Consider the following 15573-nt stretch of genomic DNA (forward strand, 5'->3'; position numbering starts at 1 on the left):
GCATAGTCAAGTTTGGAGTTTGGTTAGAATTGGTCAAGGAGATAGCTGAGGGTCCTGGACAGCAAAGGAATTTCCTAACGGAAATTTGAATCTCTAGGGAAATTTCTGTGTCGGTCCAAGTGTCAGGACATCCACAGAATCCCAAAACAAATCTTAGGTCATATGTCTGGTCTCTGATTATCAGTGAGCAGAAGATTTGTACCATTAACTCCAGCCTCCTGTTATTAACACTGTTGTTCAATCTATTGACATTCTGTTTAATCTTTGATCTCTTTCAGCCTGGGAAATAATCAGTTCAGTTCAAATGGAAAAAATCAGCTGAAGTCGCTGGAGGGAACCAGAAGGGGACTGGGAGTGACAGTGTGAACATTTCAGTTTATCATCTTTGCTGCTCTCATTCTATGAACATTTGTGTCTGGTTTCCTGTCCTTCCCCTTTAAGTGGCCATGCTCCAGGTTGAAATCCTATTGGCCGTTTCCCAGTTTCCAGCTCGAGCTGAATGAGTGTCATCTCCCGTTGTGACGTCAGATGCCCAGCAACAGGGTCACATGACTCGGCCGCCCGGCCCCACAGCGCTGCTTCTGCAGGATATCCGCGGCCCAATGCTCCCCAATGGGGAACTGGGCAAATGAGTACACAGAAAGGAGCCAGGCTGGGGATCAGTCTGGGCTACCATGGGACACTGACAATAACACTCAGTATTCCTGGGTTCAGGGGTAAAGTAACCAGGGTCTCTGCTCAGTATCCGTGCCCAGCGACCCTGCCGGAAAGTGAACCTGTGGGGGTTTAGGATTGGGACTGGGTCTGTTCAGCTGGGATAGATCCCACTACCCATTAGGGACAAACAGCCACTGCATGGGGTGATCCAGGGAGAATATCCTGCAGGTTCCAGTAGATTGTGTTTCTGGGGAATTAGGCAGAAAGTATCAATGATTTTTAAGCAGACTGTCTTATTGACATTACTGTCATTTCCATACTGAAGGCTGAGTTTCTATACAGCTGGACTGATGCTTGGGACTGAAGTGTGTCAAACAAAGGAGTTAGAACATAGAACAGTACAGCACAGAACAGGCCCTTCGGCCCACGATGCTGTGCCGAGCTTTATCTGAAACCAAGATCAAGCTGTCCCACTCCCTATCATCCTGGTTTCCAGTTTTCCTAATACAAAACTCCCCCTTTTAAGACCCTATAAGATTGATTTAAAACAGAAAAAAAGTGAGTGACAGAGAACAAAAACACAAAGGCAGGTTGTGAAATTGAACTGAATGAATCTGGTATTTTGTAGGGCCAGCACTAGGAAAGAGTGACTATGAAAACTGCTAGATTGTCATAAAAACCCAACTGATTCACTAATGTCATTCAGGGAAGGGAAGCTGCCACCCGGTCTGGGGCTCCACAGACTCTGTCCTCTGTAAGAGGAGGAGTGTGAGAGGGGATTTGGGAGCAGAAACAGAGGAGAGGGATTTTATATTTGGACAAATAAACCAGGATTTTAACAGAATCTCCAGACAAGGATATCCACACTAACTCCCGGTTATACTTTGCTTGTCTTCATCGTCAACAGTCCCTCAATTTGAGGATGACATCTATCATCATGGAATCTGTACAGTGCAGAAGGAGGCCATTCAAACCATCACGTCCATACCGACTCTCTGACAGAGTACTTTACCCAGGCCCTTATTGCCCACCCTATCCTCAAATATTTATCTTAGCTAAGCCCCCTTATCTCCACATCTTGGGACATTAAGGGGAAATTTACCACGGTCAAGCGACATGGACTGCAGTGGGTTCAGGTCCCATACGTCACAAAGGTAGACACTCCTGCTGCCCCCTACAAACATGGCGATCGCACCTGCACCCTGCTGCACATTGCCCTGTTGACCTGCCAAATTAGTTGACCTGCTGAATTCACTTGACCACTCAGAGTAATAAGCTGTGGAAGTTGAGTGATACAGTGTAATCTACACTGCAATGAATGGATAGGATCCATGTAGGGACCTGCAATCTGAACCACTGTGGGCCTAACGCATGGATTGTGGTCTAAGCACAAAGCAAGATCATCAGTATTTAAACAGAGGGAAGATAGCTTGAATTTTTGGGTCAGGTTCCTTATGATGTAACTGTTACATTGATACTATTTTCCTGATAGAGCTGCTGTACATTACATTATTTCCTGCTTTATTTTACACTCCCCATTGTTTGCAGTTTATTTATTCTCTCCCTACTCCGGTATAATAAATGGTGAAGTTTCACTGCATTCATCAGACATTAAAAAAAATCAATATCTTGATCCAGTCTTTCCCGATATTCTTTGATCCGTTTAGCCCCTATATCTAATTTCTTCTTGAAATCACGCAACGTTTTGGCCTCAACTACTTTCTGTGGTAGTTAATTCCACAGATTCACCACTCTCTGGGTGAAGAAATTTCTCCTCGCCTCAGTCCTAAAAGGTTTACCCCTTATCCTCAAACTATAACCACTAATCCTGGACTCACCCTTCATCGGGAACATTCTTTCTGAATCTACCCTGTCTAATCCTGTTAGAATCTTATAAGTTTCTATGAGATCCCCTCTCATTCTTCTAAACTCCAATTAATACGATCCTAGTTGACTTAGTCTCTCCTCATATGACAAACCTGCTATCCCAGGAATCAGTCTGGTAAGCCTTTGCTGTACTCCCTCTCTGACAAGGACAGTCTTCTTCAGATAAGGACACCAAAATTGCAGATAATACTCCAAATGTGGCCTCACCAATGCCCCGTGCAATTGCAGTAAAACATCCCATTCCTAATCTCAAATATTTGCCTTTTTTACTGCCTGCTGAGTTTTCACCTCCCTCAATTTACACCTATTCAAATAATAATCTACTTTCCAATTTTTGTTATCTAAGTGGATAACCTCATTATTCCACATTATGCTGCATCTGCCATGCATATTCCCACTCAAGCTGTCCAAATCAAGCTGAAGCATCTCTTCATCCTCCTCACAGTTTACCCTCCTTTGTATATCTGCAAATTTGGAGAGAACACATTTAGTTCCCTCTTCCAAATCATTAATATATAATGTGAACAGTTGGGGTCCGAGCACAGATCCCTGCGGTACCCCACTAACAAACAATTTCCCCTGTCGACCATAAAAAAAGCAATTGATGCCAACACTTTGTTTCCTATCTGCTAACCAACATTCTATCCATCTCAAGACACTACCCACAATCCCATGCGCTTTAACTTTACGCAGTCTGCTATGTGAGACCTTGTCAAAAGTCTGCTGGAAGGCTAAATAAACCACATCAACCAGTTCACCTTGGTCAACACTGCTAGGTACGTCCTTAAATAATTCAAATAGATTCGTCAAGCATGATTTCCCTTCTGTAAATCCATGCTGACTTTTTCTGATTATGTTTTCCAAATGCTGAACTATGAAATCCTTGATAAAGGACTCTAGCAACTGCCCCAGTACTGACATTAGACTCACTGGTCTATAGTTCCCTGCTTTCTCTTGACCTCCCTTTTTGAAGAGCTGCCCTCCAATCTGTAGGAACCAGTCCACAATCCAAAGAATTTTGGAAATGACCACCAAAGGATCTACTATATCCAGGGACACTTCCTTAAGTACTCGGGGATGAAGATCATCAGGCCCTGGAAATTTATCCACCTTCAATCCCATCAATTTCCCCAAAACCATTTCTCTACTAATACTGATTTCCTTCAACTCCTCACTAAAACTTGTATCTCTGCCAACTTCTGGTACATTATTCATGTCTTCCTTTGTGAAGACAGAAGCAAAGTACAAATTCAGTTCCTCAGCCATTTCTTTGTTCCCCATTATGAATTATCCCATTTCTGACTGTAAAGGGCCTACATTCATTTTTGTCAATCTTTTCTCTTTACATGCCTATAAAAATTATTAGCGTGGGGAGAGAATTTTTTTTTCAGCTTACATCAAATGTTTAAGCAACCAAAATAATAAAGCATTTGAAAAGGACTCATGATCTTTCCCAGAACATGAGATCAATCTTGGAAGAGTCAGGTGAATTATTACATTGCGGCATGATGGGTTGAAGGAACTCAGGTCTGTATAGACTCCACCCCCCACCCCCCACCCTCCCCATCAGCTAGCAATCCTCCCAGACAGGAGTGTACAGACATTACCCATAGTATTAATCAAACACCTGTCACCTAAAGAGGATTTGTCTAAAATTCACATCACCAACTAAAACAGGGTCCGATTCTACCCCATATACACTCCTCAAGCTGGCTCACTCTAACACACACTCACATCAGGGGAAACTCTCAGAATTCGACAGACATAAGTTCCTTTAAAATCCCTGTGCTTAAGTGTGGCTTCCAATTCTGATAATCAGAAATGACATCCAAATTTCGTAGTACAGAATGGAGCGCATTGTTTGTATGTGTCTGTGTGTTATTAGTGTGCTGAAGCTTTGCCACAATTTCTCGAGTAATCATGGAGCTCATGTGGTGCACCTCAACCACTTGGAGTGTGCATCTGCCATGATTAAAAACATGGAATCCATAAAGGGACCTGCAAAGTCCACATCTACATGCACCATGGCCTGCGAGGTCACTCTTATGGGTGTAGAGAGGCTGAGGGTGGGAGTTTTTTGATCTTCCTGGCACAGGTCACATTGCTTTACCAAGCTCGTAATGTCGGAATCAAGAGCAGGCCATCAGACATAACTCCTGGCTAGCATCTTAATTTTTGATACTCCCCGGTGACTATTATGTAGTTCAGTTAATATTGGATGTCATCCTCAGGACAGAACAATTACTTTGAATCCGCAAAAAATAAACCCATCCTCAATCCTTAAGTTCAGATTTCTTAGTGAGATACGGTTTTGTTTATTCAGAGATTCATCCTTGGAATCCCCGTGTAAAATCATGTGCCTACTTTTGGATAATGTTGGGTCTTTTTGGGTCCAGGCTTTAATCTGCCTTGCTGTCACTGGCAAATTCTGCAAAAGGTTCAGGGTCATCACAATCTCTTCTACTGCTGGTAAAGGAGCCAGGCTTGTGGGCAACAGGAGACAACGCTATGTCCTCATTAGCTATCCTGGTCCCAGGATGCTGTTCAAGAATATACTCATAGCCTACCAATAACAGGGCAAACATTGTGTTTGAGTGGAGGAAATGGGGGGAATTGCTTTGTCCTCTTTGAAGAGGGCCAGTAAGGGTTTATAGCCAGTAACTATAAAAAGAACGTGCACAGTACATGTATTGATGGAATTTCTCCACACCAAATATGACTGCCAACTCTTCCTTCTTACTTTGAGAGTATTGTTGCCCTGCATCCAAAAGGGCCCTGGAGGCAAACACGATGGGCTTCTCCATACCATCCTTCCAGCAATGTGACAGCACTGCACTATCCCTGTACGGGGAAGCATCACATCTTAAAATAAGTTCTTTCTTTGGGTGAAAATGGGCCATTAAGTTGGATGACAGTAATTGACATTTACCCTTTGAAAAACCTCTGCCTGTGGAGATTCCAAAGATCATCTGTGGTATTTTTATAGCAAGGGGGCTAGCATGGAAGCTAATTTGAGGATGAATTTTCCATAATAATTGACTATCCCCAGGAAGGACTTTAGTGCTGTTTTTTGGGGTTGATACCTCCTTGATGGCCTTTACTTTATCCGCTACTGGATGTAACTCCTTGTCATCTGCTTGGTAACCCAAATAAATTACTTTGGCTACCTGGAAAATGCATTTCTCCCTCTTCAAGTGAACTCCTGCCCTGTAAAATCACGGTCGGACGACTTCTAGTTTGGTCAGGTGTTTGTGTTCTGAAGCTCCCGTGACCAAGGCTTCATCTAAGTACGCTGCTACTTTCGGTAGTCCTTGAAGGATGTTCTCATAGCCCTTTGGAAGATGGCACACACTGAGGATACCCCGAAGGGCAAACTGAAACACTCGTAGAGTCCCTTAACCATGTTGATTGTCACATATTTCCAGGAGGACTCGTTCAGTTCAAGCTGGGGACACGCTCTTGTCCAACTTGGGGGAGATAGGGTACCTATCAAGTTTGGAGATTTTATTTATAGACATGACAAAGACAATTTGATTTGTCGGGCTTAAGAATAAGGACTACAGGTGCAGTCCAATCTGCAAATTCCACAGGCCTTATTATTGAGATAATAGTAGACAATTTTTTTGTATGTTTCAGGAGAATGTTTAAAATTTCAGATTTATTCTACAGGCAGTAGGTGTGCCTAGAAAACATTCAGCTAAAGTGTTGCACCAGCAAAATAATTACTCATTTCAGCCATGCATTGTGTTACTTAGGTAGATCTAATGGACTATGTTCATGAAAAGGAGGTTCACTGGGGAGTTGCGTGACAGGGTCATGTTACAATTTGGTTAATAGGAGGAATAGGCTTGTTGCAGGAATGTTTTAAATTAGTTGGGTTCTATTGAAATCAGGAGGTTTTTTGCAAGCTGCTTTGAAAACTCGGGCTCTTTCAATGGAGGCTTAAAGACATATAGTATAGCAAGGATGCCTGTGTTTGTTAAAAGTGACTTTGACCAATGAATGAATGTTGCTTATTTGGAGTTGGAACAGAGACAAGTTAGCAATTAAGTTGTTTCCTTCCATTACTAAGTATTGTTAATAGTTAAACTGTTTCCTTTGTTACTGTTAAATTAAGAATAAAGTTTGTTTTAATATAAAAGATCCCTATTTTGTCAGTGGAATCAATCCTGGAACGAAGAATCCTTTCCTCATATTTTTGCCAAAAAGAAGAGACTAGTCAGGTTTCCACATATAACTGGGGGTTCTGGTCTGGTGTCCTAACATTATAACCAAGCTTTTAAGGCACCCTAAATGGTTTCCACCTTCTCCAGCATGGAGTAAGGGATTAACCTGTCTCTGAAGTACCTAGGTGCAGTGTTGGGGTCAACATAGATTTAGACCTTGGCTCGCTCTATTTTCTCCAGGCCCTTCTGAAAAGCTCCAGGATATTGACTAATAACCTTGTACAGTCCCGCACACCTTGCCTGAAGATCTCCAATTAGTTGAGTCGAATATGCTTGAGCCAATCTTTCCCTATAAGGATTGGTCTATATCCCAATACAACATTTAGTGGGAGAAGAGCCATAGTCCATAGGTCACTGAGGCCACTGTGGTACCTTTTGTTTTTAAATGTTCCCCCCATGTAGGTGACTATCCTGGCCTTCGTATCTTCCAACCTCAGGAGTTGGATGACCATTTGAGGTGCTTATAGGCCTGTTCTCCAATAACAGAGACTCCATCTTCCAGGGATCCAAATTTACTAGTAATTCTATCATTATTGGGTCACCTTTTGTTGTTGCAATATGATTCAATTGTAGTGTCCCTGTCTCTGGAAGAGGAGATACCTGCAATGCTACGCTCACATACCAGCCTCGGCTTTCTTCCTCGGCAGCAGCATTTTGCCTGTTCCAGAAACATTGCCATCACTGTGTCCTATGACAAGTGCGTGCAGTAATCCATCCACTGGCAACTTCATATTTCCAGAGTGTGTTCTTCAATACTGTGTGTTGGCACTGCCATTCCTTGACTGTCTAATAGTGACTATATTGAATAGACCCTTTAATACCCACTGACACAAGCACTCTGCATTGAGGAGTGGTTGCATGAGAATCCTTCTCTGAATTGGAAGACATTGCTGCCTGAAGCCTTGTAGTTTCTGAGCCCCTTTTTCCACATTCTCAACAAACAAGACTATCTCAACAGCTTTTTTTAGTTCAAATTGGGTTCTGCCAACAGCTTCTTTTGTATGGTTAGGTCATTTATGCCACATACCAACATTCATCCGGTGGAGGATGAATGTGTCGCTGAGGGACTGGTGCAGGGGGCAGGAATTCAGGTTCCTGGACCATTGGGATCTCTTTAGGGGCAGGTGTGACCTGTGCACAAAAAACGGGTGGCACTTGAATCCCAGGGGGACCAATATCCTGGCGGGAAGGTTGGCTAAGGCTACTGGGGAGAGTTTAAACTAGATAGGTTGGGGGGAAGGGATTGAGACGAGGTGACTGGGAGCAAGGAAGTTAGCTAGTAAACAGAGGAGGGTTATAGACAGTGCAAGAGGGAGGATGAACGGGGGATAGAGAAGGGGAGAGCTCAGACCAAAGGATTGAGATGTGTTTACTTTAATGCCAGGAGTATAGTGAATAAAGGGGATGAGCTCACTGCGTGGATCGATGCCTAGAAGTGTGATGTGGTGGGCATTACGGAGACTTGGATGTCTCAGGGACAGGACTGGATACTCCAGGTGCCGGGATTCAGATGTTTCAGGAAGGACAGGGAGGGAGGCAAGAGAGGGGGTGGAGTGTCACTGCTGATCAGGGATAGTGTCACAGCTGTAGAGAAGGTGTATGCTGTGGAGGGATTGTCTACAGAGTCTCTGTGGGTGGAAGTTCGGAGTGGGAAGGGGTCGATCACTTTGCTGGGAGTTTTCTATAGGCCGCCCAATAGTAACAGAGAGGTGGAGGAGCAGATAGGGAAACAGATCCTGGAGAGTTGCAATAACAGCAGAGTTGTTGTGATGGGAGACTTTAATTTCCCAAACATAGATTGGAATATCCCGAGGGTAAAGGGATTGGATGGGGAGGAGTTTGTTAGGTGTGTTCAGGAGGGTTTCCTAACACAGCATGTGGACATAGGCCACCCAATAGTAACAGAGAGGTGGAGGAGCAGATAGGGAAACAGATCCTGGAGAGTTGCAATAACAGCAGAGTTGTTGTGATGGGAGACTTTAATTTCCCAAACATAGATTGGAATATCCCGAGGGTAAAGGGATTGGATGGGGAGGAGTTCGTTAGGTGTGTTCAGGAGGGTTTCCTAACACAGCATGTGGACAAGCCTACAAGAGGAGAGGCTGTACTTGATCTGATACTGACCAATGAACCTGGACAGGTGTCAGATCTCTCAGTGGGAGAGCATCTTGGGGATTGCGATCATAACTCTATCTCCTTTATGCTTACATTGGAAAAAGAGAGGATCAGACAAGCTCGGAAAGCGTTTATATGGAGTAAGGGGAAATATGAAGACATAAGGCAGCAAATTAGAGGAGTAAATTGGAAGGAGGTATTCTCGGGGAAATGTACTGAAGAGAGGTGGCAGTTTTTCAAGGAATGTCTGTCTAGAGTTCTACAGGACGACGTTCCGAGCAGACAGGGAGGAATTGGTAGGTTAAAGGAACCGTGGTGTACGAAAGCTGTGCGGGACCTAGTCCAGAAGAAAAGGAAAGCATACAAAAGGTTCAGAGAGCTTGGCAGAGATAGGGATCTAGATGAGTATACGGCGTGTAGGAAGGGACTGAAGAAGGAAATTAGGAGAGCCAGAAGGGGTCACGAGAAGGCCTTGGCAGGTAGGATTAAGGAAAACCCTAAGGCGTTCTATAAATATGTGAAGAGTAAAAAGATGAGACGTGAAGGAATAGGGCCAATAAAAGGTGAAGGTGGGAAAGTCTGTACGGAACCAGTAGAAATGGCAGAGGTGCTTAATGAGTATTTTGCCTCAGTTTTCACAGAGGAGAAGGACCTGGGTGGATGTACTGCGGACTTGCGGTGGACTGAAAAGATTGAGTATGTGGACTTTAACAAAGAGGTTGTGCTGGAATCTTTGAATGGCATCAAGACAGATAAGTCGCCGGGTCCAGATGGGATATACCCCAGGTTACTGTGGGAGGCGAGGGAAGAGATTGCAGACCCTCTGGCGATGATCTTTGCATCGTCGATGGAGACGGGAGAGGTTCTGGAGGATTGGAGGATTGCGGATGTGGTTCCTATTTTCAAGAAGAGGAATAGGGATAGCCCAGGAAATTACCGACCAGTGAGTCTAACCTCAGTGGTTGGTAAGCTGATGGAGAGGATCCTGAGGGACAAGATTTATGAGCATTTAGAGCGGTTTAGTATGCTCAAGAATACTCAGCATGGCTTTGTCAAAGGCAGATCGTGCCTGACGAGCCTGGTGGAGTTCTTCGAAAATGTGACTAAACACATTGACGAAGGGAAAGCGGTAGATGTGGTTTATATGGATTTTAGCAAGGCGCTCGATAAGGTCCCCCATGCAAGGCTTCCAGAAAAAGTGAGAGGGCATGGGATCCAAGGGGCTGTTGCCCTGTGGATCCAGAACTGGCTTACCCAACGGAGGCAGAGAGTGGGTATAGATGGGTCTTTTTCTAAATGGAGGTTGATCACCAGTGGTGTGCCCCAGGGATCTGTTCTGGGACCCTTGCTGTTTGTCATTTTCATAAATGACCCGGATGAGGAAGTGGAGGGATGGGTTGGTAAGTTTGCCGATGACATGAAGGTTGGTGGGGTTGTGGATAGTCTGGAGGGATGTCAGAAGTTACAGAGGGACATATATAGGATGCAAGACTGGGCGGAGAAGTGGCAGATGGAGTTCAACCCAGATAAATGCGTAGTGGTCCATTTTGGCAGGTCAAATGGGATGAAGGAGTACAATATAAAGGGAAAGACTCTTAGTACTGTGGAGGATCAGAAGGACCTTGGGGTCCGGGTCCATAGGACTCTAAAATCGGCCCCACAGGTGGAGGAGGTGGTTAAGAAGGCGTATGGTGTGCTGGCCTTTATCAATCGAGGGATTGAGTTTAGGAGTCCGGGGATAATGATGCAGCTATATAAGACCCTCGTCAGACCCCACTTGGAGTACTGTGCTCAGTTCCGGTCGCCTCATTACAGGAAGGATGTGGAAAAGATTGAAAGGGTGCAGAGGAGATTTACAAGGATGTTGCCTGGATTGAGTGGCATGCCTTATGAGGATAGGCTGAGGCAGCTCGGTCTTTTCTCCTTGGAGAGATGTAGGATGAGAGGAGACCTAATAGAGGTATATAAGATGTTGAGAGGCATAGATCGGGTGGACTCTCAGAGGTTTTTTCCCAGGGTGGAAATGGCTGCTACGAGAGGACACAGGTTTAAGGTGCTGGGTGTAGGTACAGAGGAGATGTCAAGGGTAAGTTTTTCACTCAGAGGGTGGTGGGCGAGTGGAATCGGCTGCCGTCAGTGGTGGTGGAGGCAAACTCACTCGGGTCTTTTAAGAGACTCCTGGATGAGTACATGGGACTTAATAGGATGGAGGGTTATAGGTAGGCCTAAAAGGTAGGGATATGTTCGGCACAACTTGTGGGGCCGAAGGGCCTGTTTTTTGCTGTAGTTTCTCTATGTTTCTATGTCCTCTAACATTTCATTTCAGAGGCAGTCCAAATTCACAAGTGTTCAGCTAGTTTCTGCAACCGAACCAGAACTCAGTGACAGGTTCCTCAGGGGTTCTCCTAGCCATGTTGAAACAGTATTGCTGGAGAATTACCAGGGCTTCATTTCATAGTGGTTTTTAAACCCGGTCTAACAGGGCATTAAATGTTTTGGAGTCAGGGGCAACCAGGTAGGTCAGACTTCTTATCTCACAAAGTTGGGGCCCTATATGCTGTTAGCAACATCACTTTTTGTCTCCTTTAATGTTGTTCGTATGGAAGAAATAACGTATGCACTCAGTGTATTGTGCCCAGTTGTCACAGCGTTAGAGTTTCCTAAAAAGAGGCAGAGTGGCGTTTTCTTACCAGAGAAATTATTGAGCTCTCAGCTCCCTGAGGGTGTCCCAAACCTTGAAGATTCCTTCAGAATAAGTAGGCTCCTCCTCCACTTCCCACCTGAGTATGAGGGAGAAGACCTTTTCTATTTGACTTCCTTACCCATCCAGCGCCTGCTCGCCTAAAATTGAAGCTGGGTGGGAAAAGGCGCCACTTGGGTATTTGGGTCCTTCATAGGGGATGGGCAGGTCTCCTGTCCAAGGCCCTGCCCGTCCCCCTCAAAATTGCTCTCCCCCCCGCCCCCCACCAGACACTGTTGTGGCTGGAACATAAAACTCTGACCATGGGTCTGAACAAGAAAACCGTGGATCAAAATCTGGCAAACCTCCACTCCCTTTAATCCATTTGAACGTGCTGAAAGAAACAAGTCGCTTACCGTAAACATTTGCAAATTCCAGCTTATTCAATAGAACATTATACACTGAAGAACTTGCACTTTGTGAGGGCCTGCACTCACCTTCATTTCTCCCCTCCCCCCCCCCCCCCCCCACTGTAATGTTACGCCTCTCCCAAGTGTATAACTGTAATCTGTAATATAGCCTTTCAGCTTAAATTTATGCTGTGATGTTGTCCAGGATGCATCCATTGCCCAGAGAGAGAGAGCAACATTACTGCATTGTTGGATTCTAAAAAGCTAACACCACTCACAGGCGCTCACTGACAGAAAAAGGCCCCAGTCACACAGGCCAGACTCCACCGTAGCTCACACCAATACTGCAAGGATCCAAATGAGAATTGGGTTCAATTAGAATCCCATTCTCCTCTTTTATATTAACATATCTCATTTTATTTTTGCCATTGGTACACAAATATTCATTTCAAAACATAACAGGCCAGAAAGATAGATGTGGGTATAGCCTAGTTTGAATAGATCCCCAAATCCCTCAGAACCCCCACACATCAAATCCACACCGCCCAACCACACACCTTACTGTTATTATGTAGCAACCTCAGCAGGAAAAATGCACCAAGTTCAATCCTCTGGTTGAGCTGTAAGGATTGAGGTGCTGAGCTGAAAGCACTAACTTCGCTTTCTTACCCACTTATAGGTGAGTATTTACGCCTATTTATTTGTACATCATTTTCCTCCAAGCTGCAGCAAGTACAGGCAGCAGACATTTGTTCATTTATACATATTAAATAATCCTGATCTTCTATAATAAAAATACACTTTAAATGGACCAATAACAAAATAATTAACTGCTTAAAAAGAATATGAATAAACAACTAAAACTCCAACATTACCTTTATAATATAATCTCTCTGTCTTCAATACAAAACTGCTGTTTGAAAGCTGGCCCTCAAAGAGCGTTCCCAGTCTGGCCGCAGCATAAGGGGGCGGGCTAGAGTCCTTCTGCGTCACGCTGGGATCGGCACAGATTTTTTCGCCGAAGGCTGTTGCTTGAATCGGAAGTTGCATCGCGATTTACAACGCAGGTAAGCGCCCAAGAAATTCATCTATTTTTGACGGCTTAAATTACGGGTACTTTTTGCTTCTGAGCGTGAACAAGTTTATTGCTTTAGAAGAAGGTTGAGAACACTGTGAAACTCTGCTGGGAAATGTCATAGTTGGATGAGCTTAGAGTGTGGATCGATTCTTGGAAGTGTGATGTGGTGGCCATTACGGAGACTTGGGGACAGGGACAGGACTGGATACTTCAGGTGCCGGGTTTCAGAAAGGACAGAAAGGGAGGCAAAAGAAGGGGGGGGGGGGTGGGTGGAGTGGCACTGCTGATCAGGGATAGTGTCACAGCTGTAGAGAAGTTGGAAGCCGTGGAGGGATTGTCTACGGAGTCTCTGTGGGTGGAAGTTCGGAATGGGGAGGGGTTGATAACTTTGCTCGGTGTTTTCTACAGGCCGCCCAATAGTAACAGGGACGTTGAGGAGCAGATAGGGAAACAGATCCTGGAGAGATGTAGTAATAACAGGGTTGTCGTGATGGGAGACTTCAATTTTCCAAACCGACTGGAATATCCCTAGGGTAAGGGGTTTAGATGGGGAGGAGTTTGTTAAGTGTGTTCAGGAGGGTTTCCTGACACAGCATGTGGATAAGCCTACAAGAGGAGAGGGTATACTCGATCTGGTACTGGCTAATGAGCCTGGACAGGTGTCGAATCTCTCAGTGGGGGAGCATCTTGGGGATCGTGATCATAACTCTATCTCCTTTATGCTAGCATTGGAAAGAGATAGGATCAGGCAAGCTAGGAAAGTGTTAATCTGCAGTAAGGGGAAATACGAAGCCATCAGGCAGGAGATTAGAGGCATAAGTTAGAAGGAGGTATTCTCAAGGAAATGTACCGAAGTAAGGTGGCAGATTTTCAAGGAATGTTTGTCTGGAGTTCTGCATGACAACGTTCCGATGAGACAGGGAGATTTTGGTAGGTTACGGGAACTGTGGTGCACGAAAGCTGCACTGAACCGAGTCAAAAAGAAAAGAATCATAGAATCATAGAAACCCTAAAGTGCAGAAGGAGGCCATTCGGCCCATCGAGTCTGCACCGACCACAATCCCACCCAAGCCCTACCCCCACATATTTACTTGCTAATCCCTCTAACCTACGCATCTCAGGACTCTAAGGGGCAATTTTTAACCTGGCCAATCAACCTAACCCGCACATCTTTGGACAAAAGGAAAGCGTACAAAAGGTTCAGAGAGCTAGGTGATGATAAGGATCTAGATGAGTATACGGTTTGTAGGAAGGGACTTAAGCAGGAAATTAGGAGAGCCAGAAGGGGTCACGAGAAGGCCTTGGCAGGTAAGATTAAGGAGAACCCTAAGGCGTTCTATAAATATGTGAAGAGTAAAAGGATGAGATGTGAAGGAATAGAATGTAAAGGTGAGAAAGTCTGTACAGAACCGGAAGAAATAGCAGAGGTGCTTAATGAATATTTTACCTCTGTATTCACGGTGTAAAAAGACCTGGGTGGTTGTACTACTGGATTGAGGTGGACTGAAAAGATTGAGTATGTGGACATTAAGAAAGAGGATGTGCTGGAAATTTTGAATAGCATCAAGATCGATAAGTCACCGGGTCCGGATGGGATGTACCCCAGGTTACTGTGGGAGGCAAGGGAAGAGATTGCAGTGCCTCTAGCGATGATCTTTGCGTCGTCGATGGAGACAGGAGAGGTTCCGAAGGATTGCGGATATGGTTTCTATATACAAGAAAGGAAATAGGGATAGCCCAGGAAATTACCGACCGGTGAGTCTAACCTCAGTGGTTGGTAAGTTGATGGAGAAGATCCTGAGGGACAGGATTTATGAACATTTAGAGAAGTTTAGGATGCTCAAAAGTAGTCAGCACGGCTTTGTCAAAGGCAAATCATGCCTTACGAGCCTGGTGGAGTTCTTTGAAAATGTGACTAAACACATTGATGAAGGAAAAGCAGTAGATGTGGTTTACATGGACTTCAGCACGGTGTTCGATAAGGTCCCCCATGCAAGACTTCTTGAGAAAGTGAGAGGGCATGGGATCCAAGGGGCTGTTGCCTTGTGGGTCCAGAACTGGCTTGCCTGCAGAAGGCAGAGAGTGGTTGTCGATGGAACTTTTTCTGAATGGAGGTCGGTCACCAGTGGAGTGCCCAGGGATCTGTTCTGGGACCCTTGCTGTTTGTGATTTTCATAAATGACCTGGATGAGGAAGTGGAGGGATGGGTTGGTAAGTTTGCCGACGACACGAAGGTTGGTGGTGTTGTGGATAGTTTGGAGGGATGTAAGAAGCTGCAGCGTGACATAGATAGGATGCAAGACTGGGCGGAGACGTGGCAGATAGACTTGAACCCAGATAAATGTGTAGTGGTCCATTTTGGCAGGTCAAATGGGATGAAGGAGTATAATATCAAGGGTAAGACTCTTAGCAGTGTAGAGGATCAGAAGGACCTTGGGGTCTGGGTCCATAGGACTCTTAAATCGGCCTCGCAGGTAGAGGGGCTGGTTAAGAAGGTGTATGGTGTGCTGACCTTCATCA

At 44.9% G+C, this 15573-nt stretch overlaps 1 protein-coding gene and 1 long non-coding RNA gene across 3 annotated transcripts in view; one reads left to right on the forward strand and one right to left on the reverse strand.

Annotated features, from left to right (window-relative positions):
- LOC144505280 (NACHT, LRR and PYD domains-containing protein 3-like) overlaps nucleotides 1-6537 on the forward strand; it is a 108609-nt gene extending 102072 nt beyond the window's left edge. For both annotated transcript variants that reach the window (XM_078231351.1, XM_078231350.1), the window contains exon 12: nucleotides 279-6537. In XM_078231351.1, the coding sequence (XP_078087477.1) occupies nucleotides 279-366 (88 nt within the window). In that variant the 3' untranslated portion in view covers nucleotides 367-6537. The remainder of the gene's footprint in view (nucleotides 1-278) is intronic.
- LOC144505282 (uncharacterized) overlaps nucleotides 1-15573 on the reverse strand; it is a 445368-nt gene that overhangs the window by 231040 nt on the left and 198755 nt on the right. The window lies entirely within an intron of this gene.

The sequence above is a fragment of the Mustelus asterias genome, chromosome 16 (genome assembly GCF_964213995.1).
Source record: "Mustelus asterias chromosome 16, sMusAst1.hap1.1, whole genome shotgun sequence".
NCBI lineage: Eukaryota > Metazoa > Chordata > Chondrichthyes > Carcharhiniformes > Triakidae > Mustelus > Mustelus asterias.